This window comes from Pollicipes pollicipes, unplaced genomic scaffold (assembly GCF_011947565.3).
Source record: "Pollicipes pollicipes isolate AB1234 unplaced genomic scaffold, Ppol_2.1 Scaffold_4002;HRSCAF=4701_pilon_pilon_pilon, whole genome shotgun sequence".
Taxonomy (NCBI): Eukaryota; Metazoa; Arthropoda; class Thecostraca; order Pollicipedomorpha; family Pollicipedidae; genus Pollicipes; species Pollicipes pollicipes.
In genome coordinates, this window is record NW_023596420.1 from 9,187,274 (window position 1) to 9,213,340 (window position 26,067).

Consider the following 26,067-nt stretch of genomic DNA (forward strand, 5'->3'; position numbering starts at 1 on the left):
ATTTACAGCTAAACAGTTAACAACTTCAATTTATAGGTGGACACAAAAATAAGATCGATGACATGCGACGCTATGGTATGGCACTCAGCAAATTTTGCACCCCTGCGATGCACTGAATTTGGTTTCGATGAACGTTTTTTTGTGTTCCTCGCTTCGGACGCGTGGGAGAATGCCGTGCCTTTGTAGCCATCGCAGAAATCAGGACAGCATGACCGTGTTGGCGTATGTCACAGATGCGTAGGCGTTGGAATCTAGGAAGCTTAACGGACATTGTGTAGATGCATATGCGCATTCAAAAAGATTCAAGCTCTAGCGACTTGTCAGTGTTTAATGATTATAGGTAAATAAAGACTGACATGGGCGATGCTTTGTGCAGACCATGATACGATGCGCTGTGAAAAAATTGTTGGACATCGCGTCACACAACAGCTGAAAGGAGCAACCACGGACGGTGAAAGGGATCTCAGAGCGACACCTAACTGATTTAAGAGTTTCAGGGGGTTGAAGATTTTTACGATTTGGTGGGAAATTTCTTGAACATAGGTCAAGATTCCGGCCATTTAATACCGCAGGGGGGGGGGGATTAATCTATGCATTGACAAAATAATTGTTTATAAAGATGTTTTCCCACCATTGTGTCAGCCTCCTTCCAACGCATTATAGCAATACAACAAACGATAAAAAATGTTAAGTCGTGTTAATTGGTAGGTGCTGTGTAATGCGATGACAACTGAAGTGAGGAATGGGAAAACGCTTTTGTTTCAGATCATTTCGGTCATTTCAACATGAGGCCAGCATTCCCTTTCAAAGACAACGACATCCATGGTGCGGTTGGACCGGTCCCCACCCAAGCCGGCCGTGCGAGACAGGCTGTCGTCAGCCCATGGCCGTCATAGCCACCCTCACTGGTAGGCGGTGCCGGCGGTCCTCGCCCGCGCGTGATGGGTGCACATACAGGGCAAGGGGAATGGACCGTTCGCTGTCCGGCCGGACGGGCCCGGCTGTTGACCGTTCGTAGCTCGAGGGCTAGGATAGCGGACGGCTTGAATGACCCACAGACCATTTGTTGCCGGAGGGCTGGGATGCCGGCCATCCTGAGAGCAGCGGTGCACGGCCGCCGGGGCGTACGAACGCCTGGCCAGGGGCGACTCGACGGTACCTGTCTGGGTCTGCGTGGTCGAATCAGTTGAAAAAGAGTCACGTAGGCGGAGGTGGGGGAGGGGGGGAGAATGTGGGACGAAAATTTTGATCAGACAAAGCGCGGTAATATAACCTGTCTGTGCATTGCATGCTATTACCTTGACTTTTGCTGCCTGCGCATAAAGTTTTTTGGACTGTGGGGATATCTTGGATTCGACATTGCGCCATGCCGTAGATAGCGACACACCTGTCGTTGCTCTGACTCCGTAGGTCTCTTCCTCGCGCATCCACACAGGACATTGAAATAAGTTGGCGCCGTGTCTTGAATCGCCACAGTCTGAATGCTCGACCGGCGTCGTGCATGCAGAGCCGCCATGTGGGACCGCACCGCCCTTTTGACTTGGGACGTTGCGAGCCGGCCGCGATTTGTATGCTCATAGAAATAGGAATGTCACGCTTCATCTGTGTGGATCTTCAGGTCAACTAAAAGCCCACTGAAGAGTGAATGACAATGTCAGATCCTCAGCCAACAGATCTGAGTGCATTTTGGTTGCCGCAACGCTTTCACATTGGATGCATTTCTGGGACCAGAGCCCAAGCCAATCAGAGCTTGTTACGTATGACCTGATCTGACCCGATCTCCATCATTCCATCGTCAAATTCCAGACCAGCAGCAGAATTCTGTGAAGAAGGTTTAACTTACTGCAATGCGCGGCACGGTATACCCAGCCCTTTCGCCTCACCTTATCTTGATCACCTGCTGCCGCGGGCCGATTAGGGGCGCAGCCAGAATTTGCGACGAGGGGGAGGCTACCATGATTTGCCACGGGGAGCGACTGCCATGATTTCCGACCGATGAAAGCTATTTTTTACGAGCAAGTCCGGGCTCCAGTGATAGTACCTACGCACCGCGAACGGACCAACAGACCCCACCAACGCTTATAGGTACATCAAGTGCCAAGCGTGCGAGTGAGCTATCCACGCAATTTTTTCCTGGTGCGTAAAACAATATTTCAACTACGTGCCGTACATGCTCACTGGTCTATATGCTTGTCTTGCTACTAAATTGCAGGTTTAACCCTTTACACGTCGTTGTTCATGTTGGTTTCTGTAAACATGACATCAGTTTATCATTTAACATCAACCCAACTTGTGAATTTTACAAGCTTTTTCTGATTACCAAGTCCAGAATTATCTTCAGAAGTGTCGTAGTGAAGAAATTCGCTCGTACCTAATGAGGGGGGAGGGGGCAAGCCCCATGAATCCCTGGCCCAGTCCACCCCATCCATGGGCAAATAGTGAGCGCCATACAGAATCGAACCAACGCCCCGCCACGTATTGATTGGGAGGAAGGCGCTTTCTTTGAGCTGTGGGGCAGGCACTTCAGAACTGAATCGGTTGCCGATTTGACGAACGTGGCTGGCCGACCCTGGCGGGTGAGCACAGTAGGCCCCGGTTGCCAGCATTGACGAAAATCAACCAATCGGCGGTCTACCAGAGTGCTGGGCGAGATTGACGCTTCTGCGCTTGACTTTTACATACGCCCACTGTGCGTCCATACAATAGCCCTTATATAAATCGACGACAGCCGCACGCTAAACTCAGCGCTGCGAATTGCACGCTGCGCATGCGCTGGGAATGGAAGCGCTATCAACGACGGACATATTCGGCGCAATGTCAAAAATGTATGTCTTTACGGGGTCAGCTTGAACCATCTCTAGGTAGCTGATCCCACGCCTCATGGTCCATTACCTTCATTTCTTGTTAATTGCTGATCTTTGTCGGATAAGGTGAAAATGTACATCTTCTGAAGCAATGGAGAAAAAAGTAGCTTCATAGAAGTGGCACATGTAGATTTATTACTATTAAATCTCAGGCGAATTATCCTCATGCATCGGTGAAGCTTCACAAAATGAGTTGAGTGGGAAGGGAGATGTCGTAAAAAATCATTAACCTCGCAAAATGCGATTCAAATGAATTGTCTCTTGATTTGTCTGGCCAACTGTCTTCTGAATACTGGTAAATGGGAAGGCTAGATACAATGTTGGCGTAAGGAGAGAGGGGGGGGGGGGGGGACAGCGGTGCGCCCCAGTTGAATAGGAAGCTATCTAAGCTATATCTAAGCTAAGCTATAATCTCTGTCTCTCCATGAACATCCTCCAAACCACGGGTGTAATTTCACATTCAGTTGAGAGGACTCAAGCCTCCCACAATTTGAGAAAAGATGGACCTATCAAGGAAAAAATCTGGTGTCGCATACGCTCCAAAACCCTTTCCAAAACTTTATTTTCTGAACCGCAATGGTTAGTGCAGTGACTTCTCGTCCTTGAGTGACTTCTTGAACGCAGGCTGATCAGAAGCAAAACAAACATGACGTCACGCACAACGCAGATGTTATGCGAGTGGTGTCGCGTCGGAGTTCCGCGGGATCGCTTTGTCTGTGAGGATATTTGCTTGTTGGGGGGTCGTGGCCAATATCCGAGTGGGTTTGTAGATCATAATGCCTTGGAAATTTCCATGGTCAGATAGCATCAAGAAAAGAGCCTGCAGGTATCTACTGCAGCGATATCTAGGTCAATTTTTAAAGGAGAAGCTGACTTTGGAGCAACTGAGTGTCGACATCTACGAGGGCACTGGAGAAATCAAGGACATTCTTTTGGATTTTGATGTAAGTCCTATGCTAGGAAAGGCTCTTTGATTTGTTAACAGGCAAAAATTAGCTTAATGTTTGTAATATGGATGCAAATAACACTCCAGGGTCTGCCCTTCATAGTGATCATAGAGGTTAAAGTTGCCTGAACAAATCACTGAACTAAAGATGTGTGGGAGAACTTTTTAGCACTGGTGCATTTTACTCTGTGACACATGGTCTGTTGTAATATGTAATTGGATATACAAAGACATATGGCCAAAACATTCTGTTAGCTGTACCCTGACATAAGGTAGTTTTGTATCAAGCTGCATGACACTAGCAGTGGAACAGCTTGGTGTGTGTGGTATTTCTGTGATTTTCTGCTATTGTCCTTTTACTCAGACTTTTGCATTCAGACTTTTGCATCTAGTGGTGTCTGTCATGCTTGATCTAGGCACAAAGGAAAAGGAGGGGAAGAAAAGGAAAGGCTGATGGTGCTTTTTTGATATATTGGAGCATTATGTTCTGGTATGCCAATAGGGGCATTGCAGCCAGAGAAGCAATAGGGCAGCCACCTCCATTGTCACTTGTCAATGGAAGCAACTATTTGTTTTGATTGTGCCTTGCAATTTAAAGAGGCGTAATGATACTGACTATATGCTCTAAATGATAGAGATGACACTTTCAATCAAATCAGAAGAGGGGTTGTAAGGCAACCAAGAGAAAATGTCTACCTCTTAAAAGGCTTTAAGTAGCCAAGATAAAATCCTTCCAGTTGATAAAGTCTGGAGGATCAAAGGAATGTCATGTCAAATGCATGAATAGGGCATTGCTGGAAGCTCTGTGAGCCCAAAAGCAGGCCCCAGTTGGAAAGACCAGAGGCCTACCAGGCCAGTAGGAGGTTTGATTCAATGATGTAAAGCCTATTTGAGAGCTCCTGTTCAGAGAAGCAGTGATATACAAGGAGCATGGTAACAGTTAAAATAGCAGGATTGGCCCCATGTCTGTTAAGTCCCTGTGTAAAAGTTAATGCTGCTTTGCCCCCATGCAGGATAGGATAATTGGGGATCATTGAGCTCTACATTGAGCATAATGATCATATTGACCATAGACAAGAATTCACACCTTTGTAAGCCTCAAGCACCCCAGTGCCTCTGACCTTAACATTAAGTCTACACATTTTATTGCAAGCACAGAGCTTAAATCAGTATGCATGCCCAGTGATAAGAATAGTTAGGCATTATGCTTGCACTGTGCTTTAGCAAGAATTCACATGCAAAGTTCAGTCACATGCATTGGCTCGTGCCAGATCTGACATCAGGGGACTCCTGAGGCAATGTAGCAAATATTGAGTGACTTTGGGAAGATTGCATGCCCTGAGATTGCCTGTGCACCATGTATGATGAAGAGTCTTTCAGAAAGCCATTGGGCCACCAGGGCCCCCATACCTCATTGCCAAATATCACCCTCAAGCTACTACTTGCAGCATCACTGGTAACTGCATCACAGCATTCCTTCACTTTGGAGTGTGGTCATTCATGTGACATGGCTACTAGTAACTTCTTTGGATACAACTGTATGTATTAACCTTACCAATGAAGGGCTCAGTGCAGATGGTTATGCAAGAATACAATTAATTAGGGGCTCAGATATAGTCGGATGCTAAAGGCAAGGCCATAAATCATCTGCTGATGACTAAAGGAACGATGATGTGACAACACAATTAGTTGCTTTGGCCAAAACAAGGCATGTGGACATGCTTTGTGTGTGCTCTGCTGATCATGAACCTTGCTTTTTAAATGTAGATATTGTTCTTCAATAAGGAATGCCATGTCTTTTATCCATTCTACAGCTTCTTTGGAGACTATACTTATTATGAAATGTTATTTTAGTGGGTTGCAAATGTCAGGAAGAACTATTGCTGTAGAATCCTGCAGCACAAAAACAACTCACTATTGCTATGTTTTCAATCTTTTTTGTCAGCCACCTGAATTGGGACCAGAAGCTGAATCAAGCAGATCTTGTCCCATCAAACATGCGCAGCTTAGTCATGGCATTTGACCAGTGTATTGCAGACTAAACTGCATGCAACCCACTCACTGCTTTTCCCTTGCTTCACTCAGAAAAATATTTATTGTATGTCCAGCATGGAGCCAGCCTATTTCACCTGTCCTCAGCTCAGATGCAACATTACTGACTAACGGTATCCAACATTTCACGAGGCACCGCCACTGTCACGTGTGTCCAGCGGCGACTCCGCCGGCTCGCTGACGGCAGCTTCTCGTCCGGCAGGCGCTTAACGATGTGGGCGCGGCCAACAATCTGCCCGTGGAGTTCGTGGACGGCTATATCCGCCGTGTGCGTGTCACCATCCCCTGGTCGTCGCTGCTCACGGCCAGCAGCTATGTGGAGATCAGCGGCCTCATGCTCACTGTGCAGGCCAAGCAGATGCTCGACGACGGTGGGTGCCGGCCGCGGTGGTGCCGCCCTGTGCTGGGGTATCGGGTCTCTGTGAGGAGAGGGGCCTCGACGACGGTGGGTGCCGGCCGCGGTGGTGCCGCCCTGTGCTGGGGTATCGGGTCTCTGTGAGGAGAGGGCGCTCAGGCTGGCAGCATGGCAGCGACGTCAAGTAACGTTGTGTTGGTCTGTCTTGGCTTGCTACATTTCTTTGAACTATCTCTACATTATGTTGTACGCAGATCTGGGGCAGTACGCCTTTTGGTAACCGTGATTTGGTACCCGCTTTATTCGGCCGGAGTTCATTGTCGGTGGCCTCAGCTGTTCCAAGCAGCGTCGTGATACCCCCATGCCTGGTTTCCCTGCTGACGATGTCTTCGCACTGTGGTATGGTGCCGCTCCGCCCGCCGGCCCCGCTAACTGCCGGCCTCGTCCGCGCCGCAGCGGCCATGTTCGACTCCATGCTGGACAGCATGTCGACCAGCACGATGGACATGGCCAAGGAGTGTCTGGGCCAGGTGGCCGACCAGCGCGTCGAAGCCGACACGCAGACGCTGGAGGGCATCGAGGCGCTGGCCGGCGCCATCGACTCAGGTCGGGCTCGCGGCGGCTGGACGCGCCGCTGTTGTCATTGGGGCCCTGTACAGCGCGTTTGTTTGCTGAGGCTATATGGCGTCACCCGCCAGTCACCCTGGCACAGAGGACGGGCACCGAGGAATCGTACCCCGCACCTCTGTTTCCCCAGCCGCGCAACTTAACCAATACACTACCGGTACCCCGGTCGGACGCTCCGGCTGACCAGGGAGAGACGGGGATGGGGTCGGTGCTCGGTCGAGAGACTGCCCTCTGGCTGGGTCAGAATGATATGTCGTGGGATTTAGACCAGTGTGGGATATGGATTTGGCCAGGATGTGGATGGGGTATCGAGCGGTCCAGAATGGCGTCGCTCCGCTTGAAGTGTTCGCTGTTCGTCGCCGCAGTCTAATGCAAAACATCAAACATCACCAAGTGTTAAGTGCACCAGTGTCAAATCGCCCCTCATTGCCGTTGTCTCGTAGTAAATTTCGAAAAGACATCGAAAGTGCTGCATCTTGGCTGGAGACGATTTTGATCTGTTCAGCGCGGCGTGTGCTGCTGTCGTGACGGCCTGTGCTGTCGTGACGGCCTGTGCTGCTGCCGTGACGGCCTGTGCTGTCGTGACGGCCTGTGCTGTCGTGACGGCCTGTGCCGCTGTCGTGACGGCCTGTGCTGCTGCCGTGACGGCCTGTACTGCTGCCGTGTCGGCCTGTACTGCTGCCGTGGCGGCCTGTGCTGCTGCCGTGACGGCCTGTACTGCTGCCGTGACGGCCTGTACTGCTGCCGTGACGGCCTGTACTGCTGCCGTGTCGGCCTGTACTGCTGCCGTGGCGGCCTGTGCTGCTGCCGTGACGGCCTGTACTGCTGCCGTGACGGCCTGTGCTGCTGCCGTGGCGGTCTGTGCTGCTGCCGTGACGGCCTGTGCTGCTGCCACGACTGTCTGCGTCCAATGACTGCCGACGGCCGTTCCAGTGCTGATGCGGATCAAGGTGCGGTTCCTGGACACGGTGGTGCGGCTGGAGCACGTGGGCCAGGAGATGGGACGCGGAGTCGGCGTCGAGATCAAAATAGCCCGGTGGGTGACCGCCCGCTGGTCGAACGTTGGGCGTCTGGGCGAGCGACGGCTGTCTGCTCGTTATGTGTAGGATGCAGTTTTGCGCAGGCGTTTTTAATAGCAAGTCGCTCAGGCCCTCCGGGAGACATTCCTGACCGTTAAGCACATGCCGTGCGTATTATAGCCTGCCAAACTAGCCTGGTCACACATTGCGAGATTAATGCAATCAGCACTGTTGGCGCCGTACATTCTGAGCGTGCCGCTCGCGCCGTTTCTACAAAGATCTGACCGTGCCGTTTTGCGGGGAACACTGCCGTCCGGCCGCCGCGTACCGGCGAGGGCCGACCAGAGTGTCACCCTCAGTCCAGCACTCCTATTCACCCGAGCCGTGCCCCCGTCACTGAGCGAGGGCCGACCGGAGCGTCGCCCTCAGTCCAGCTCTCCTATTCACCCGAGCCGTGCCCCCGTCACTGAGCGAGGGCCGACCAGAGCGTCGCTCTCAGCCCAGCACTCCTCCTCACCCGAGCCGTGCCCCGCCACGCAGCATGGACTACATGGACGAGGCGGGCCGGGAGCTGGATGGCGGCGGCGGCGGCGGCGGCCCGCTGCAGCCGGCGGCGCTCTCCGTCAAGCGGCTCTCGCTCGACCGCGTCACGCTGCACTGCGCCGAGTTCCCGGCCGCCTGCAGGGCGGCGCCCGGCTGCATGGCCGCCTCCTTCTCCGAGGACCGGGTCAGTCGCCTGGCGCGGGGAGGGGGGTCGGTGACGGGGCGGGTATCAGTGATGGCAGAGTGCGGAAGACCGGTGACGTGACCGAGCGGGTGGGGAGGGGGGAGGGGTTGGGAGGAGAGGGGGGCGATGACGCTGCGGGCGCGGGGACCCGTGACGTCAGCTGACGTGGGTTTTCGTGGAGCATGCTTTCTAAATGGCATCCCTGTATTGAGTCGCTATATCCTATCGTATTATTGGTCATGTGGTTGGATTACATGTGAGTACATCAGGCCACCTAGGATCAACCTGATTCAGAAGCGCCAAATTTGATAGTGTGAGAATCATATTCTAGTTTTCTTGACCTTATTTGTGCTACCCGGGACTATATTATCAGATATCCGGTCTAGTCTGACATCCGCTGTAGCGCGGCGTTTGCAGTGTCTGTCGCGCTGTACCTGTTGAGATAACACGGAATGTTCGATGGCCACAAGGACGGACCTGCGTGACATGGCGCGTACAACTCACTGAGTCATGCCCACTATTGCATACGAGGGATTTATGGCGCAGTGTGCAAAGGGATATACAGTGCCACTCTCGCTCTATGATGGCATACTGTTCAGAGAAAGGCACAACTGACCCATCTATCCTATTGTTAATGGTGAACCTGGTTTAACCGATCGGTATGTGTGTGGGTGTGGGTGTGCGGGGGGGGGGGGGGGGGGCGGGAGGGGCGCTTGCGCAGGTTTCCATGGCACCCATTGAGTGCAGTTTTACGCTTGCAGTCCGATGTCTTTGTGTGCAGGGCCAGCCTGGCTCTAGCGTGCTTAGTTCTCCAGAGAGCGGGAGCTTAACTAGGACTAGGGGTACTGTGGGGTCCTCCAATCCAGCGGAGATGAGAAAACGCCCGTCTGGCGCGGTAGAAGCCTGTCTGAGCTCCGGTAGCTGTCTCTGTGTCAGCAAGCCACTAATAACTGTCGCCGCCGTGGCAGCAGGTGGCAACAGCGGTTGTGAGGTTCAGTTATGTAGATCCGCAAACGGCACTTGAGGTGTTTGTCGGCCACGCCAGCGTCCCAGATCGGGACCGTGTGACAATCAGCGTCTCTCTAAGTTACCTACTGGAGTGTGCGTCATGCCTGTTCCTGCAGCGCACACAGCCGCCTGCTGGCAGCCGCTGATAGCTGTACGTGCAGGGTGTCGTGACTCAGCATCGCAGGATGGTGGGTTGGTCCGTCGCATCACACACCGACCGCGTATCCTGTTGTGCTGACTGGGCAGTTTCTCGACGACGCGCGCCGGTGGCCTGCGTATGTTAGATGTGCCTGTTTACATAATCCACACCATCCAGGGAATACGAATATGAAGTAGCTCATTTGAGTATAGGAACACATTGCCTTGCAAACGGCTGATCCTCTCCAATGTAGCGGGTCTCGTGTAATCCTCTCAGGTTTTCGGTAGGTGTCTCGGCAGGCGCTAGTAGCGCTGTCTCGGTCTCTGGCAGGCACATAACCTGTTTCGGTTGATCGAATTTCGGTTTCTTCATTCGTCAGAATGCCCAGCTTACCTGATTCAAAAAGGTCCACGTCTCGTCAAGGTGCCTAGCTTACCTGATTCACCAAGGTCCGCGGCTCAAAACATGTTTAATATTGAGGTTTCAATATGCTGTACCATTAAGTCCAGACGTGGTGCGAACCAGCTTTATTTTTGCTTCTGGGGTGTTAAGTGCCTTAAGAATGGTTCATTGACGTCCGTGACGAATACGAACATTGTTCCAGTGCATTCTAAAATAGTTCAAATTTAAAGCTGACTACCAGAAAGGGCGCATGACCGTTATGCATCAACCAAATTCGAAATGAGGTACATGCGCCCATGGTACCAACACCCTCTGCATTTAGTGCGCTTAACCAGTGGCTCCTGTATGCTCTACGGAATAGTTAGCATGGTTCGCGGGAAGCATGGAACACTGGAATCATGTTGATTTACTTGACAGTCAAAAGGCTCGCCAGAGTTGTGCACAGCAGGGATGGGCTTCAGGCATGGCCTCCAACATGGCGCGGATCGGTAGCTGTACACGGCAGGGATGGGTTTCAGGCATGACCTCCAACGTGGCGCAGATCGGTAGCTGTGCACGGCAGGGATGGGTTTCAGGCATGACCTCCAACGTGGCGCAGATCGGTAGCTGTGCACAGCAGGGATGGATTTCAGGCATGACCTCCACCATGACGCAGATCGGTGTTGTGCACAGCAGGAGCGGGTTTCAGGCATGACCTTCAACATTCGCGCAGACCGAGATTAGCCAATCGGTGAGCAAACACCTGAACAGCGGGGACAGATTTGCCTCAAAAGGTTGCGGCTAGGCTATGACGTGGCTGACGAGGTAAAAGTTATATCATGAACGAAATTTTGAAGCGTGAAGTTTCGTCTTTTTGCGCACTGATTAAGACTATCTGTTTCTAGCTCTCGCACAATGAATGACACGGTATTTGGTAACAATGTCTCCAAATAACGGTGGTAAACACAAGTTTTTGAAACGAAAGCAAGTCCTGTTGGACTTCGTGTTCTTAGGGGCTGAGCAAACGGTCCGAGCAAGAATTCTGTGGAAATTGCCATTCTAAGAGAACATATGAGCGTATAAGGATAAATTTGAGAGGGCCTTTTTGCACTTTGAATCAAGCACACGTGACCGATCTCCGGTATGTGTATATTTAAACGGCGAGCGTCCACCTAGAACATGACCCTCTCACTTGAAACGTTTCATTAGAGGTCTTCCAAATCAAGCAAATCGCACAAGTATCGTCAGCAGACATTTTCTGCCACCATAACCAGCGCTCATCACGGTTTATTCGTGATGCAGTGCGAGCGTAATGTCGTGAGAAATCACGCGATGGCTTCATATGGCTGTGTAACGCTTAAGACAAGTGATCTGCTTCAACTCGGGCGAGTTTCGCTTTAGATCATTGATAAACTGTTATTTAGAACCGAACAAACCGGTTTGTCGTCACTTGGCGCGACCTGTTGATCTAATCTCCTAGGATTGCTCAATGTTATTGTTCTTTGTGAAAGTCGTGGAAAGGTATTTGAACGTTTCTTTTTACACACATTGGTTGTCATGGGGTTATTCGGCCTGCCTACGCTCAGACGTATGAGTACACTTCTGACGCTGGTGAGGGTGCTCCTACACGACCGTTGCTAAGATGCCAGTCAGGGCGCCCCCGGCTCACCTCGTGCAGCACGTGTGAGCGACGGGCGCCGGCCCGGGATGCGTGGTGCTGCCCGGCGCGGTGTGAGTGTGCGGGCGCCGCTCCGGGATGTGTGGCGCCGCCCGGCGCGGTGTGAGTGTGCGGGCGCCGCTCCGGGATGTGTGGCGCCGCCCGGCGCGATGTGAGTGTGCGGGCGTCGATCCGGGATGTGTGGTGCCGCCCGGCGCAGTGTGAGTGTGCGGGGGCCGCTCCGGGATGTGTGGTGCTGCCCGGCGCTTTGTGAGTGTGCGGGCGCCGCTCCAGGATGTGTGGCGCTGCCCGGCGCGGTGTGAGTGTGCGGGTGCGCGCCCGTGGCCGTCACGCGTCTCCCGACCGCCAGGAGGACGAGGAGGAGACGCAGCCGGGCCTCCCGCCACCCGGCGGCGAGCCCGTGCTGCTCGGCCAGTTCAACGGCCGCACAGAGCTGCGCTGTGAGGTCAAGGTGCACGACACGGCCCCCGGGCCAAAGGTCAGTTCCCACGCCCTCCGCGGAGCAGCCCAGGCAGGAGCATGGGATGAGCTGTTGTACCTAACGGGGGCGGCCGGCCACTGGAGAGCACTGTTACGAGTAACGTGCATCAATGACTCATTGTCTCCACAACGTGTCAATTTTGTGACTGCGTCAGGAGATGGTTTCTACCATGGATGTTTGTCATGACATACTGTACTGATCCGCGTTGGTATACGCGGTGATCCGGGAACTGAACGCCTGCTCAGGATTCGGGGCATGTTGATGTGCAGGTCAGTGAGTCGCCCTGCCACATGAGACGCTGGCCTTCAGCTTGACCAGCGCCGTGGATGTGGTGTTCGCAGCTGAATGTGCAGATAACGTCGGGCTCGTTCTGCACGCTACTGGGGCCGCGCCAGCTGCACGACCTGATGGAGCTCATGAGCGGCATCATCGACCCCAAACGGGTGGAGAAGAGGTCAGCAGCGCGTCCGGCCAGGCGCGTGCGCTCTCGCGGGGCGTGGCGCCGGCCGGCCGCGTGTCTGTTCAAAGCGAATGATTTGCCAAACTGAAAGGTGTTTACGTAGCGATGAGCTTTTCGTAGTGACTCACTGATTAGTCGCCCCCCCCCCCTCCCCTCGACTATGAGAGATTGCGGGCACTATTGTCAACTGAACAGTTGTTACCTGTCGTGTTGTCATGACGGGTGGCAATATGGAGAGTGGTGGTACCATAGAAACATTATCTGAATCTTCTTTTTGAGGGAAAGTGCTGTGTTAGCGCCAACAAAGGATACATTGCGCGAATACCACCGATGTGTGGGCAACAGACAAAAGCAGGGGGGGGGGGGGGAAGTGACGAACGTTGGGCTGAGCTAATCTCCGGGTCAGGCGGTTGGAGACGTTGCTCGGGGGTGGCGAAGTGCTCCGCTGATCCTGCACCGGCGTCAGCCTGGCCGAGCAGGCAGCTGAACCGCCCTCTGTCGGCAGCGCGCCGCGCCCGTGCGGCGCCGGCCGACACGCCGAGAAGCCCATGACGCCCTCCGACTACCAGGTGATCGAGGAGCAACTGGTGCGCCGCAACCTGGCCGCCCGCGACCTCCTCACCACGCAGGCGCTGAGGGCGCAGGGCTGGTCCTCGCACGCACACGGTCAGTGGCCGCCGTCGGCCAGCCGGCGGGGGGGGGGGGGGGGGGGCGCGGGGGAAGAGCGCGCCTCTGCCCTCGTCGGAAGGGTGTCCGCTGTTTGGGAGGCTCGCCGCGGTGACTGATGCTGTGTCAGGACTGGCGCGGCCCGGCGGCTGCGAGCGAGGGCGGACGGCTGGGAGCGACCGCCGCGCAGAGCGCCGCAGACGGCCGCTGACGCGCCGCCCGCCCCTCGGCAGACGAGGACGAGGAGGAGTTCCTGCCGCTGCTGCGGCCAGACGCGGCGCTGACCTCCAGCGCCGTCTCGCTGGCCACGTCGGCCGACATGGACGGCTCCATGACCTCGTCTGTGACGGGCAGCGTCTACTCGGAGGCCACCTCGACCCACAGGTGAGCCGGGCGCACAACGCTCGATTGAGGAGGTCATTGTGATCAAATGACGCGCATTCCTGCCCGATTGTGCACCGACGGTCTGTGGGCGAACTGTTAAGTCTGGGGTCATTTGCTGCGCGGCTTAGTTCGTCACTGGCGGGCCCAATTCCGGCATTGTTTTAATGAGGTAAGCTTTGGCATGTTGCCATCCTTAAGATATGCTCGACAATTGTTATGCACCACCGTTTTGAACAGGCAGTTGGTTCCATTTGACGCGCGTTGAGAGCTGAAGCGTGTCTCCAACACCGACACCCTCAGTCTACCCGTGATTCTCACTGGGCGCTGCGGCGCCACCTGGCCGTTGTGGCAGGGCTGACCCATCCTCCTGTACAGGTCTGAGATGTCCTACACGAGACCGCGGCCCAGACGCCGGCGGGACCGAGGCAAGGGTGAGTCCCAGGCGCGCGCCGCCGGCCGGCTTCGCGCGTCGCCCGGTCGCCCGCAGCGCCGCCAAAGCGCTCCCGTTGCCGCAGGGACGGGAGCCTGACCCGTGCTGCCGCCGGCTCGCCGCGTGTGGTGTTCTGTCGGATCGGACGTTGTGCGCAGTGGCGGGGCGGCGGTGACGCGACCATGACCGGCGCGTGCCTCTTGTGCCGGGGCAGATGAGGAGCAGAGCGAGGACTCGATCCGGCTGAGTCTGCAGCTCAGCACCGTCTGCGTGGTGCTGATGCATGAGGACGTACTGACGACGGCGCCGGACACGCAGCTGCTCACCCCTGCCAGCATCAAACAGGTGAGCGGCGCCGATCGCCGGACGCCGCGTGGTCCAGGTCACAGGTGCTGCCCTGTCACGTCTCCGGCAGCAGGCATGGATCGCGCGCGCTGCATTGCCTTTAGTGGTATAAGTGGCTTCCCTTGCCAGCAGGGAAGTGTGATATGTCACACGATCTCTGCTTGCCCGGTGTGATAAGCCGCGTTGATTGCGTGTATGGGCGCGCCTCCGCCCTCGGTAGGAGCGTCTGCGCCCGTCCCTGCGCCGCCGCCGGTCTGCGGGCCTGACCCGCCTTACCCTGACCTCCTCAGATGCAGCGGCTGGCCGAGGCCGGGCTGGCCCGCCTCTCGTCCGTCTGCGTCGGCGGCGGCGGCGTACGTGGCACGCGCCCGGACCTGCTCGAGGCGTGCCCCTGCAGCCATCTCAGGTCAGCTGTCGCGAGACGCGCGCGCCGGCGCCGCCCTGTCTTTGGGGGGGGGGGGGGGGGGGGGGGCTGAACGTACGGCTGGTGGCGAACCACCTGGCCTCCATCCGGCCATGTGTGCTGGATGATGTGAGGTTTCAGGGGCGTGAACGCCGGGGCATGTACCGATATTTCTTTCACACTTTGAAAACAAGCTGAAGGTGATCTAAATCTTAGTGCTGCTATATGTGACTTTATCTGACTGCACCGACATAAACTACGCACGTAATACGAGCGTCACGTTACAGCCTGGTAGCGGCCCCGCTGAAGTTTGAGTGCAGTGAGCGGCCGTCAGGTGGCAGCAAGAGCGTGTTCTCGATGACGCTGACGTCGGGCATGGCGGAGCTGCTTGAGTGTCTGGTCGAGCGGGACTCCGCCAGCGCGCCCGCCGCCACGTATACAGAGGTGATCACCGGATGGTCGGCACGTGCCTGGCGAGCGGTGCTGGTACACTGCCGTCAGCGGCTGTGTCCTCGGCTGGCATCGCATTGTGATTGTCACAGGCTGGTCTGTTCATTGGACATGCTGAGTCAGCGCGCCGGCCGCATGCTAGGCGCGCGCCGCTGACCGCCGGTACGTCGGGACGGCGGGTGTGCGCCGTGTGGGGGATGTGGCACCGCCGATGGTGACCTGCCTGTGGGACCGATGGCCCGCGTGACCGGCGGCGCGTCCGTCCGCCAGCTGCTGACGTTCGAGACGGGCGAGCCGCCGCCGGGCCGGCCGGACGCCGCGTCGGAGGGCGCGCTGGCGCTGACCGTGCGCCACAGCCAGGCGCTGGTGAACCGGCACACTGCCAGTCCGGCCGTCAGCGTCAGGTCAGCCGGCGGCCGAGTCCGCTGCTCGGGTCCTCCCGGCACGAGTGCCGTGGAGACGGCCGTGTAGCACGTGCGGGGTGTTCGGGTCCGGCCCTGCCAGTGGGACCAGCGGAGCAGCGCCACATTCGTTTCGAACGTTGTCTCACAGGTTAACGGGTTACGGGAACCGATCTCTTTCGTGTTACCTGCTGCTGATGGTATTGGCTCTGCTGTTAGGTAATGCCGCGTCTTCTATTCTTTTCCAAAATACTGGCCGTTCCATGAGATGCTTTGAATGCTCGGATTCAGTTTTCCTGTTGGACTTTTTACACGCCAATACTTAATGTACGGACACCGTAGGCTAGATAGGACGCAGTGTCTGAACTGGGCGCAGCATCCCGTCAACAAATTCCCACCGGCCCAAGAGCGTTGCCGTCCCGGTGAGCTCCCCCGCCTGTGGAAGGCGGCGGCTCGGCTGATGCCGGCCGGCCGTCGGCAGGCTGCGGCTGGCGGCCTGCGCCTCCGAAGTGGACGTCTCTCTGGCCGACCGGCTCTCGGCCCTGCTCAGCCCCGCCGCCGGCCCCGTCCGCCGCGGCACGTCACCCACCGGTGGCGAACACGCCCACGTGGTGAGTGCGATCCGTCCGTCCGCCGTGGCACGTCACTCACCGGTGGCGAACACGCCCACGTGGTGAGTGCGACCCGTCCGTCCGCCGTGGCACGTCACTCACCGGTGGCGAACACGCCCACGTGGTGAGTGCGACCCGTCCGTCCGCCGTGGCGTCACTCACCGGTGGCGAACACGCCCACGTGGTGAGTGCGACCCGTCCGTCCGCCGTGGCACGTCACTCATCGGGGGCGAACACGCCCACGCGATAAATGTACGGACCCCGCTCATCTGTGGATTTTTCTTTTTTTCGACCGGCAGGCTTTCTGGTGCGGACCATGATACCTGGGCTTTGAATGGGCGTAAAGTGAGCACAGAGCCGGGCCTGAGAACCTTGCGTTGCCGTGGACGAGGGTCACGCTTTTTGTATTGGGACTGGGCTGCCATGCCAACCGCCAGATTCCTTCGTTATCAGTTTAGTGTTCGTCATATAGAGTCGCATTTTGATGCGCTCTGTTTTGACGTTCCCATACTCTACAGTTGTGATATCTTCGTCATCGCCGGCTGCTATCGTCGTCAGTACTTGTGTGCTCCTCCGGTTGCGGAGGGTGGTGTCGCATGCGGTCTCGGACGACACCTGTGACGTACGACGACTGTCCGGGTCACGCTCTCTCCCGCCGGCAGACGAAGCAACAGTGCTTCAACGACGCCATGGACGACACGGCCGGCAGCGCCGAGGCCAAGGTGGACGTACAGGTGACGGCGCCGGCGATCGCCGTCAAGCTGAGGTAGGCGTCCCCCGACCGGCCCGCCTCACGGTCGCTGCAGCAGCCACTTGTGCGGGGTCTCCTGTTGCTGTGGGAGTTTCAGTCGGTGATGCAGTTGCAAGAATGGGGACATTCAGAAGACATTCTTTTAACTTTGGGTGTGTTAGAAACCGGAAGCATACCCGAGTTTGTGTAGTGGCTTCCTTTTTTGTTCACATTTCACGTTGCTTTGCATCTCGTCCGCAAAGTTCTGGCGTCAACCTAGCGGGAAAAGGTTAGTGCCATCTGTATGTATCCGTTTTCGTCATTACGCACAATGTACGTATGTCTCGCAATGTTAAGTTTGTCCTGTATCGGCCCTGACCGCACCCAGATAGCCCTGATAGAGACGCTACGCTATGAGTGGGGTCGTAAGTGGTGAGACTGTGGACCTCTGATGTCAGCTCTTGTAACACCAACACCGTCGTTACCAGACCTGGGCGCCGCCCGAGGCACAGCCCCCCCCCCCCCCGCCCCCGCCGCACCGGCGCCTGATGCCGCTGGCGCTGGCCGCAGGTTCCCCATCCCGGACCTGCGGCCGCTCAGCGACATGAAGCGGCCGCCCTGGTGGTGCCGCCACGTGCGGCCCGATTGGCTGCTGCTGCGCATGCGCGACGCCACGCTGCGGACGGCGCTGCGCGCGCGGGACGACGCCACGCGACTGGAGCTGCAGGCGCGCACCGTCAGCGTGGCCTACGCCGAGACGGACGCCGCGCCACCGGTCGTGTTCCTCGGCGTGAGTGACGGCCGCGGCCGGGCGGCGCGCCTTGGCGCAGGGACCGGCGGCGTCCGGCCCGTGGCGCAGGCGCCGTGTTAGTTAGCGCAGGAGGCGGCGGGGCGTTTCTGTGAGCGCGGCTGCCCCGTTTCGCAGTTGTAGGCTAGGCCTCCTAGACACTGCATTTTTCTGTCCCGTGCAACCGAAGTGGGATGGAGGTCGCCTCATTCGCAGCCGTGATTGAACCGCGATCCTCACCATCAGACTGGTCTCACCAATATCGAGTGCGTTCTGGAACACGTTCTCGAACGCGTCTCGAGCGTGTTCTCGAGCGTGTTCTCGGTCGTGTGCCCTCGTTGGCCGGTGTGATGCCGCTGCTGAGCGGACGCGCCCGCCGTCGCCAGGTGTCGCCGTCGGGCGGCGATTCGCTGCCGCCGGGCGGCGCCGTCGGCCTGGACTGGCCGCGCGCCGTGCTGACGCTGTGGCCGGTGCGGCGCGCGCCGCTGCTGGAGGCCGAGCCGGCCGACGAGCGCTCGGCGTCGCCGGCCGCCGACTCGTCCTCGTCGTCGCCGTTCGCCGGTCTGAGCGCGGCCGGCGCTGACCGCGAACCGAGCCCGTTCGGCCGCCGCCGCGTGGTGTACGAGACGGACGCGCACGCGCGCGGCCAGCCCGACCTCGCCTCTGGTCAGTGGGCTGGTGACGCCGGGGGAAGGGCACTGGGTGGCGGGTCAGACGACAGGCGGTTGGGTTGTGTTGGGTCGGATGGGTGAGGCCTCGGCGGGGTGTTGGGTCAGGCGGGTGTTGAGGCTGCTCGATTTTGGCGTTTTTTCGTTCGGGTGGACGTGTCGTCGGTGACATTCTGATCATGCCAAGCCCGTATACATGCGTCAGGCGCTTGGTTCCGGCTCTCCTGTCAGTCACTGCCGCTCCAGAGGTTGAGGAGCTGGTGATTCCGTACTGCTGACAGACGCATGACCTGAATTTGCGAAGAATAAGTAGCTGACGATGCCTGACAGACATTTAACCTTACCTTGCAGAGGGTGAGGAGTTGGTCATCCCAGCCGGTCGGGAAGAGGTGGAGAGGTTCATCGACAGCACGGTCGCCAACTGCCAGATGCTGCTGGAGCTCAGCCTGCCGTTGCTGGAGGCCATCCTGCCCAGCAAGCGCTTCTACGAGCTCATCTACAACAGGTATCCGCTGCGCTGTCGTGACGTGAGTCTCAGGCTCAGCGGCCGGCATGGTGTTGGCTACGTATAACTCAAAGTATCATACTCGAGCGGCCACTACATACCTTTGATGTTTGAAGTAATTTAGACGTCTTTTTTACAGAGCGTGTCGGCGAGCTGAGAGATGTTGCTAATAATTCAGGTCTTCGATATGCGCCTGTCTCGGGAGGTAGTTGCTCGTAGCTTTTTCTTTCGGCGCTGTAATGTTTCTGAAGTTGTCAGTCACGAGACAGAGCTCGAGTGTCATGTCCTTGTGATCGATGGCGCCCTGTCGCGTCTGGCGCGCCCCCGTCGGCCAACCGACGGGGCGGGTCGCGCGGCGGTGCCGGCGCCGGGGCGGCCCGTGATCTGGCGAGCTGACCCGCGTGACCCCGCGCCGTCCCCAGACTGGCCACAGACCTGGCGCTCTGGGAGCCGGCGGCGCCCGGCAGCTGCGCCAGCCCGGAGGCGGCGCACCCGCCCGACCCGCTGGCGTTGCTCGCCGACCCGTTCCAGATGTGCAAGTCCGGCACGCAGTACGGTGCGTGGCGCGCGCCGGCGGACGCGCGGGGGTCGGCCGGCGACGGCGCGCGCGTGGTCGGCGTGCGCAGGGTCGGCAGCGGATGGGACGTGGTGCTGCCCTATGTCGCTCCCCGCGGAGAAGGCCGCCGGGCTCACGGGCACCAAGGCACCCGAGGTGGATGGGGTTTCAGAAGAACGCGGAGGCTGGCGGTTTTTTGATATCGCACCTTTGCACCCCGTTGTTCGTGTCCGCCCGTCGCTGATGCCGGCCGGTTGCCGCCGCGCGCGTCCCACGCCCGGCCCGTCGGCGTGACTGACGTCACGTCCCGCTCCCCTGCGGCCGGCAGACTCGGACTCCGACAGCGACGCCAGCGACACGCTGTACCAGTCTGTGTACGAGCAGCGGCAGCGGCAGCGGCGCCGGCAGCGTAACGAGGACGAGCTGGCGCGCAGCCGCCAGAGCCGCTGCTGCGTGCGGCTCCAGCTGGGTCAGGGCGTGGTCGCCCTGCAGACGCCCTGTGTGGTGAGTGGAGGCCAGGCGGCGACTGTCGGCCGGCGCCGGCTGCGACTCGACTGTGGCGGGCGTGGAGGGGAGAGCGGCGGCGACAGGAACTGGTGCGTCCTATCCGCGATGGCTGTTGGCGAATGATGAAAGGCGAAGGTGGCTTGGGTCGTCGTGGTGGACGTTGTCTGGTCCGTGCTCCGTGTTATGCTGGGTGTTTTGGTGTCATGTCGACCAATTGTCAGATCTCATTGACCTCATTATTTGTTTGGATGAGGATGCCGACCTGGGGCACCAGCTACGGCTGAGGTTGATTTCCGTGGCTGCCGAACGCATCCCGGACCTTCGACAGGGCATCGCCTGTCGTCGGGTCGCGACCTGAACTGACCCGATTTAACTTGGTCTGTCTCCGTACGGGCAACCGGCCCCTGCGCACCATGGGCTCCCGCGCCTCCGCTAGGCCGCTGCGGCGAGGCCCAGCTGACGCGATCTGACCTGATCTGAATCTGACCTGACTTGACCTGACCTTATCTGACCTGACCTGACGTGGCATCACCCAACCTATCCCCCAGGCCGAGGAGGGCGCGCCGGTGCCCGACCACCACGGCGAGGTCCAGCTGGCAGTGGACTCTGGCTCGCTGTTCGTCGTCTCCGGCTACGGCGGCATGTACGGCCACGGCTTCGTCTGCCTCTCCGCTCATCGTGCCAGCCTGTACCACAAAGGCAAGCGACGGACAGACGGGCCGGCAGCAGACTCGCCGCGCGCAGTGGCGGGGGAGAATCCCCAGACTAGCCGCAACACCTCACGCAAGGACTATGGAGCTTACCGCAAGGACTCGTCCCTCGCGGACTGCTTCAAATCGTCACGATGATAACGATATGTTTTTTGGGCTTGTGCCACCCACCCTGAGTTTATGCATTGACCAGCATGTAGTTGACCTGGACAATTGTCTCATCGATGTGATCGACAAAAAGCAGATTATCATATCGCGTTATCAGGCGCCTCACTGTGGGCTGGGCAGGCCATCCCAGCATATATGAGTTGCAGTCGGGCAAACCGACCCGGTCCTTGCAGCCGTGATGGAACGTCGTGGGTCGCTAGCTACCCGTGTATTGCCGTGTCGTGCCCAGCAGGCTTAAAGCTATGCAGTGCCGATCAGCATGCAAAGCGGCTTATTTCAGCACTTGCCATCGATTCCGTCAGTGGCCTGAGCCGTTTGTGCCACCCTCCCCCCGCCCCCTCTCACTGCCCCCTCCGTCGGCGCGGCCGGCGTCTCACCGCGCCCGGCCGTCTGCAGGGCAGATGCCGACGCGGTTTACGCCGCTGCTGCCGAGTCTAGACGCCATCCCGCCATGCCTGGACCGGCTGGTGGGGCCGTACGAGGCCGAGCCGGCCGGACAGCCGAACGCCGACGACATGCTCTCCGTCGCCGTCAAGTACCAGCTGGACGAGCTCAACAACATCAAGGTGGGGCGTCGGCGCGGCAGCGGCCGGCCCGCGCAGGCCTGCTGTAGCGGCTGGAGATCGAGAGCGCAGGCGACACGTGGAGCCTGCCGCGCCTGTCGGCTCGCCCGCGTAACCCCCACAGTGACGCGGCCCGTCACGCGTGCCGCCGCCTGTCGTCTCGCTCGCGTAGCGCCCACAGTGACGCGGCCCGTCACGCGCGCCGCCGCCTGTCCACTCGCTCGCGTAACGCCCACAGTGATGCGGCCCGTCACGCGCGCCGCCGCCTGTCCGCTCGCTCGCTTAACGCGCACAGGACTTGGGGGTTTTTGATCCATCATTGCCAAGGCCTGTATTATAAAGCTCCGGCGGAGAAGACCGCAGTTTACGAGATCTGTCTAATGGCGTTGAAAGCCTGGTGCCGGTGTGTATAACCCTCCAGTGGACGGACGGTGTCTGACGGGCCAGTGCGGCTGAGGAGGGGGAGGGGGAGGACGGTGTCTGACGGGCCATTGCGGCTGAGGAGGGGGAGGGGGAGGGGGAGGACGGTGTCTGACCGGCCAGTGCGGCTGAGGAGGGAGAGGGGGAGGACGGTGTCTGACCGGCCAGTGCGGTTGAGGAGGGAGAGGGGGAGGACGGTGTCTGACGGGCCAGTGCGGCTGAGGAGGGGGAGGGGGAGGACGGTGTCTGGCGAGCCAGTGCGGCTGAGGAGGGGGAGGGGGAGGACGGTGTCTGACGGGCCTGTGCGGCTGAGGAGGGAGAGGGGGAGGACGGTGTCTGGCGAGCCAGGGCGGGTGTGTTGAGGGACGGGGACAGTGTGTGACTGCCCCGCGTGCCCGTCAGACGTTCACGGTGGCGGTGGGCGTGGACGGCTGCGCGCTGAGGCCGCGCATGCTGCCGTCGCTGGAGCGGTTCGTGACCCAGCTGCTGGACATGTTCGACGTGGTGGACTTCCCGGTGGCGGGCTACGACATGCCGGCCACCGTCACCCAGCTGCACCTGCTGGTCACCAGGTCGGCGCTCGACTATAGGTGAGTCGGCGCCCGGCTGAGGCGGCCGCCGCTGGCCAGGCCAGGCCAGGCCAGGCCAGGGCTGTATGCGCGGTCGATCACGGGCCAGTGTGGCGACGGCGGCTGAGACGCGACCCCTGACCCCTGACTGGGCTGCGGCTGGATGCTGGGCAGCAGCCGTTCACCAGGCCAGTGTGTAAGGTCTGGGTGACATCGGGTGCTCACGATGACAAAGACGCGGCCTCACGCGTTACCTAACTATGACGAGGCATGGTGGCTGAGCGCTCGGCCGCCGGGCAGCACGCACGCGGCATTTGCGATCGGCAAGCCATACTGTGATAAGATACATGTGTTTTGCGATGTTTTTGCTGACGAACAATACACAACATAATATAAGAAGCAGATAATTGTTTCGCTGTCATACAGCGCGTCGGCCCGCCGCGGGGACTGCGTTGCGTGCGTTCGTGATGAGCAACGTGTGACTTGTGGGCTGTTGCAGGCCGCTCAATCTGCCGTACCAGTACCTGGTGACTGTGGACAGCTTTATCCTGTCGTCGCACCTGGCGGCGGCTACCAGCACCTCGGTGCTACGCTTCATCCTGGAGGAAGCGGCGCTGCACGTGGCCGACCGAAGCGGCGCGCCGCTGGTGGGCGCGCGCGACTACGTGTGTGTGTTGGAGGCGGGTCTGCTGGAGCTGTCCATCCGCACCAGTGTGGCGCCGGCCGCCGGCCAGCCGCACCTCGACTGGCGCGTCAGCAACAACACCATCCACGTGCGCACGTGCGCTGACTCCCTGCGCGCTCTGGTGGAGCTGGTGACGTACCTGGCCGGGGACGGCGACCGGGGCGAGCCGGCGCCTGCACCGACTACGCCGCCGCCGCCTGCGCGCGCCGGTGTCCGGCAGGCGGGCGCCGACCAGGCCGGCCTGGTCGACCTCATGGAGGACGCCATGCAGGAGGCCAGCCCGCCGAGGCCGGGTCAGTGGACGCCGGGCTGCGGCGGCCCAGCGGCGGCCGCGGCCAGGCGCTGTTGTGTGAGGTACCGGCGGCGGCGGAGCATCCAGACCGCTCGGATACCACCGCCGTGAATCTCTGGGCGGCCTCAAGGCGGGCGTGGAGGATTTGCGGGCTTGTTCCAGCTTGTAGCGTGTATTGGGTGTGCTGTTTTGACTTGGGCATTGGGATGGCTTGGACAATCATCAGACACGCGTTCGAATGTGGTAGCTCCAGCCTATCTGGTCTTCAGCATAGTGAATTAAGTTGGCGCGACTTAACCAAGGTGGGGTTTAAAGCGCATAGTGTTTTGCGATTCCGGATCACTTACACCGGTGTTATTTGCTTCTAGCTCCTGCACAGGTGAACCAGGGTCCAGTGGAGGTGTTCTTCTTCCCGAATGAGCCACATGTGGCGGCGCCCCCACCTCCTCCGCAGCTGGCCACGGAGGCTGTGCCGTCCAACACGGTAACTCTCGGCACGCGCCGGACGCCAGCGAAACGGTCAGCTGTGCTGTGTGGCATTAAGCGCGACATGCGCTGCTCGGATCTCTCCCGCCAAGTAGGCGTGGCTCACTTCCGAGACGCACGACATGACGCGGCGGGATTTTCGACGCCGGCACACTCAGATACCGCTTATCATTGAATGTCGAAGCAGTGGTTTGAACGTTGAACGTTTGGACGTTGAATTGAAGCATCGTCCCAAAGGAGTGCATTCCGTGAGCCGGCCACAGATCTGGCCGAGGCGCGGCTCCCGTTGTAGCGCCGTGCGCCGGCGGGGGGAGCGGCGTTTGTCGGTGGACCGGCCCGCTCCGTCAGGTGATGGCGACCATGGCCGAGGCGCGCCTCCCGTTGTAGCGCCTCCCGTTGTAGCGCCGTGCGCCGGCGGGGGAGCGGCGTTTGTCAGTGGGCCGGCCCGCTCCGTCAGGTGATGGCGACCATGGCCGAGGCGCTGGCCGACATCGACGACGAGTTCGACGATGCCGACGAGGGCTTCTTCGTGCTCGACGACGACCCGGGTTCTGGCATACGGGTCAGTGGCCGTGTTGCGGGGGACGGTGGCCATCGCGGCCTTGCCCCTGAGAACGGCGGTGCTCTCCGTGATCCTGCGCGCGCCTGGAGGAGTCTCGCGGTGTGAACGGTTGTGAAGCCAGCTGGCTCTTGACGTCCTGCTCTGGTGTGCCGCGGATATCCGCTGTTGCGTCACTGGTGGCGGGCTTCTGGTCAGTAGATCTCAGAGCTACGCACCAGACTGGCTGTGTGTAGCAGCCTGTAGTATGTAGTATAGTACGGGTATGTGTGCTCCGTCTCCCCGCTCCCAGTCGTCTGGTGTGCCTCGGCTGGTCCGTCGGTCTGACCCCCCCCCCCCCCCCCCCCCCCCTTCCCTCGTTCCGGCAGTCGCGCTCCGGTGAGCCGCAGGTGCGCGTGCTCACATCTGAGCCGATCCGCGTGATCGATGACTTCCTGCCGGCGCCGGTGAGCCGGGCGGACGTGCTGCGGCCGCCGACGCACTTTCCGGTGCCGCGGCGGCGCTACACACTGCAGCAGATGTCCGTGTTCTGGAGCCTGTACGGCGGCCACGACCTGGCCAGCAGCGGCGCGCCCCCGCCGACGCGCAAGGTGAGGCGACGCCGCGCCCCCGTGACTTGCGATGTTCGACGCGTCGTATGACCCCGACCGTTGTCGTTTTCGGCGTCATTATGGGGAGTGTCGGTGGCGAGCCGGCGGCCGAGGGAGCGTCTGAGCCGGGCCAGCGATGCGGGCCGCTCATCGCCGGGTCATCCGCGCGGGGAGCAGCCGCCTCACGCTGTTACATTGTCTGGAGGAGCGTCTGAGCCGGGCCATCCGCGCGGGGAGCAGCCGCCTCACGCTGTTACATTGTCTGGAGGAGCGTCTGAGCCGGGCCATCCGCGCGGGGAGCAGCCGCCTCACGCTGTTACATTGTCTGGAGGAGAGTCTGAGCCAGGCCATCTGCGCGGGGAGCAGCCGCCTCACGCTGTTACGTTGTCTGGAGGAGCGCAGGAGCTGGGATGAGCCATACAATGATCGCGGGGATGGATGTCAACCGCTGAACTTACAATGACCGGAGCAACAGGCGGCGTGGTGTTCCATCCTCACGTGGTGTACGCGCTTCGGCTCCAGCACGACACCTGCCGGGTGGCCCTGACACCACTGAGTGGCCCAGTCACACACACCCGCACACGCGCGCGGTGGCGAGCAGTGTGTTACAGTCACCGCCGTCGCCGTTTGTGGGCGGCGGTGCGTGCGCCAAGCCGGCGGCCGTGTGTGGGCAGCGCCGGCTGACGCTAGCGCTGCCGCGCCGGCAGGTACGGATCGAGTCGCCGGCCGCCACACCACCGGGCAGCCCGCGGGCCCGGCTGGGCCAGGCGGCTCCCGGCTCGCCGCTTCAGGCGGCCTTCAGCAAACACGGCGCACAGCAGGTGCGGTTCGCAGCTGGCGGCGGC

At 59.3% G+C, this 26,067-nt stretch overlaps 1 protein-coding gene across 1 annotated transcript in view; it reads left to right on the top strand.

Moving 5' to 3' along the window:
* The first annotated feature begins 3,549 nt into the window (after positions 1 to 3,549).
* Positions 3,550 to 26,067, top strand: part of LOC119093513 (autophagy-related protein 2 homolog B) — a 31,854-nt gene continuing 9,336 nt past the window's right edge. Inside the window, exons 1-29 of the mRNA XM_037216471.1 lie at positions 3,550 to 3,808; positions 6,065 to 6,233; positions 6,674 to 6,823; positions 7,778 to 7,880; positions 8,404 to 8,590; positions 12,146 to 12,274; positions 12,619 to 12,731; positions 13,243 to 13,403; positions 13,637 to 13,787; positions 14,163 to 14,218; positions 14,432 to 14,562; positions 14,853 to 14,968; positions 15,253 to 15,423; positions 15,772 to 15,819; positions 16,298 to 16,427; positions 17,090 to 17,193; positions 17,728 to 17,791; positions 17,860 to 17,947; positions 18,964 to 19,117; positions 19,540 to 19,673; positions 20,002 to 20,177; positions 20,729 to 20,879; positions 21,455 to 21,624; positions 22,444 to 22,631; positions 23,110 to 23,588; positions 23,956 to 24,071; positions 24,531 to 24,635; positions 25,001 to 25,222; positions 25,930 to 26,043. Of these exons, the coding sequence (XP_037072366.1) occupies positions 3,641 to 3,808; positions 6,065 to 6,233; positions 6,674 to 6,823; positions 7,778 to 7,880; positions 8,404 to 8,590; positions 12,146 to 12,274; positions 12,619 to 12,731; positions 13,243 to 13,403; positions 13,637 to 13,787; positions 14,163 to 14,218; positions 14,432 to 14,562; positions 14,853 to 14,968; positions 15,253 to 15,423; positions 15,772 to 15,819; positions 16,298 to 16,427; positions 17,090 to 17,193; positions 17,728 to 17,791; positions 17,860 to 17,947; positions 18,964 to 19,117; positions 19,540 to 19,673; positions 20,002 to 20,177; positions 20,729 to 20,879; positions 21,455 to 21,624; positions 22,444 to 22,631; positions 23,110 to 23,588; positions 23,956 to 24,071; positions 24,531 to 24,635; positions 25,001 to 25,222; positions 25,930 to 26,043 (4,248 nt within the window). The 5' untranslated portion in view covers positions 3,550 to 3,640. The remainder of the gene's footprint in view (positions 3,809 to 6,064; positions 6,234 to 6,673; positions 6,824 to 7,777; positions 7,881 to 8,403; positions 8,591 to 12,145; positions 12,275 to 12,618; positions 12,732 to 13,242; positions 13,404 to 13,636; positions 13,788 to 14,162; positions 14,219 to 14,431; positions 14,563 to 14,852; positions 14,969 to 15,252; positions 15,424 to 15,771; positions 15,820 to 16,297; positions 16,428 to 17,089; positions 17,194 to 17,727; positions 17,792 to 17,859; positions 17,948 to 18,963; positions 19,118 to 19,539; positions 19,674 to 20,001; positions 20,178 to 20,728; positions 20,880 to 21,454; positions 21,625 to 22,443; positions 22,632 to 23,109; positions 23,589 to 23,955; positions 24,072 to 24,530; positions 24,636 to 25,000; positions 25,223 to 25,929; positions 26,044 to 26,067) is intronic.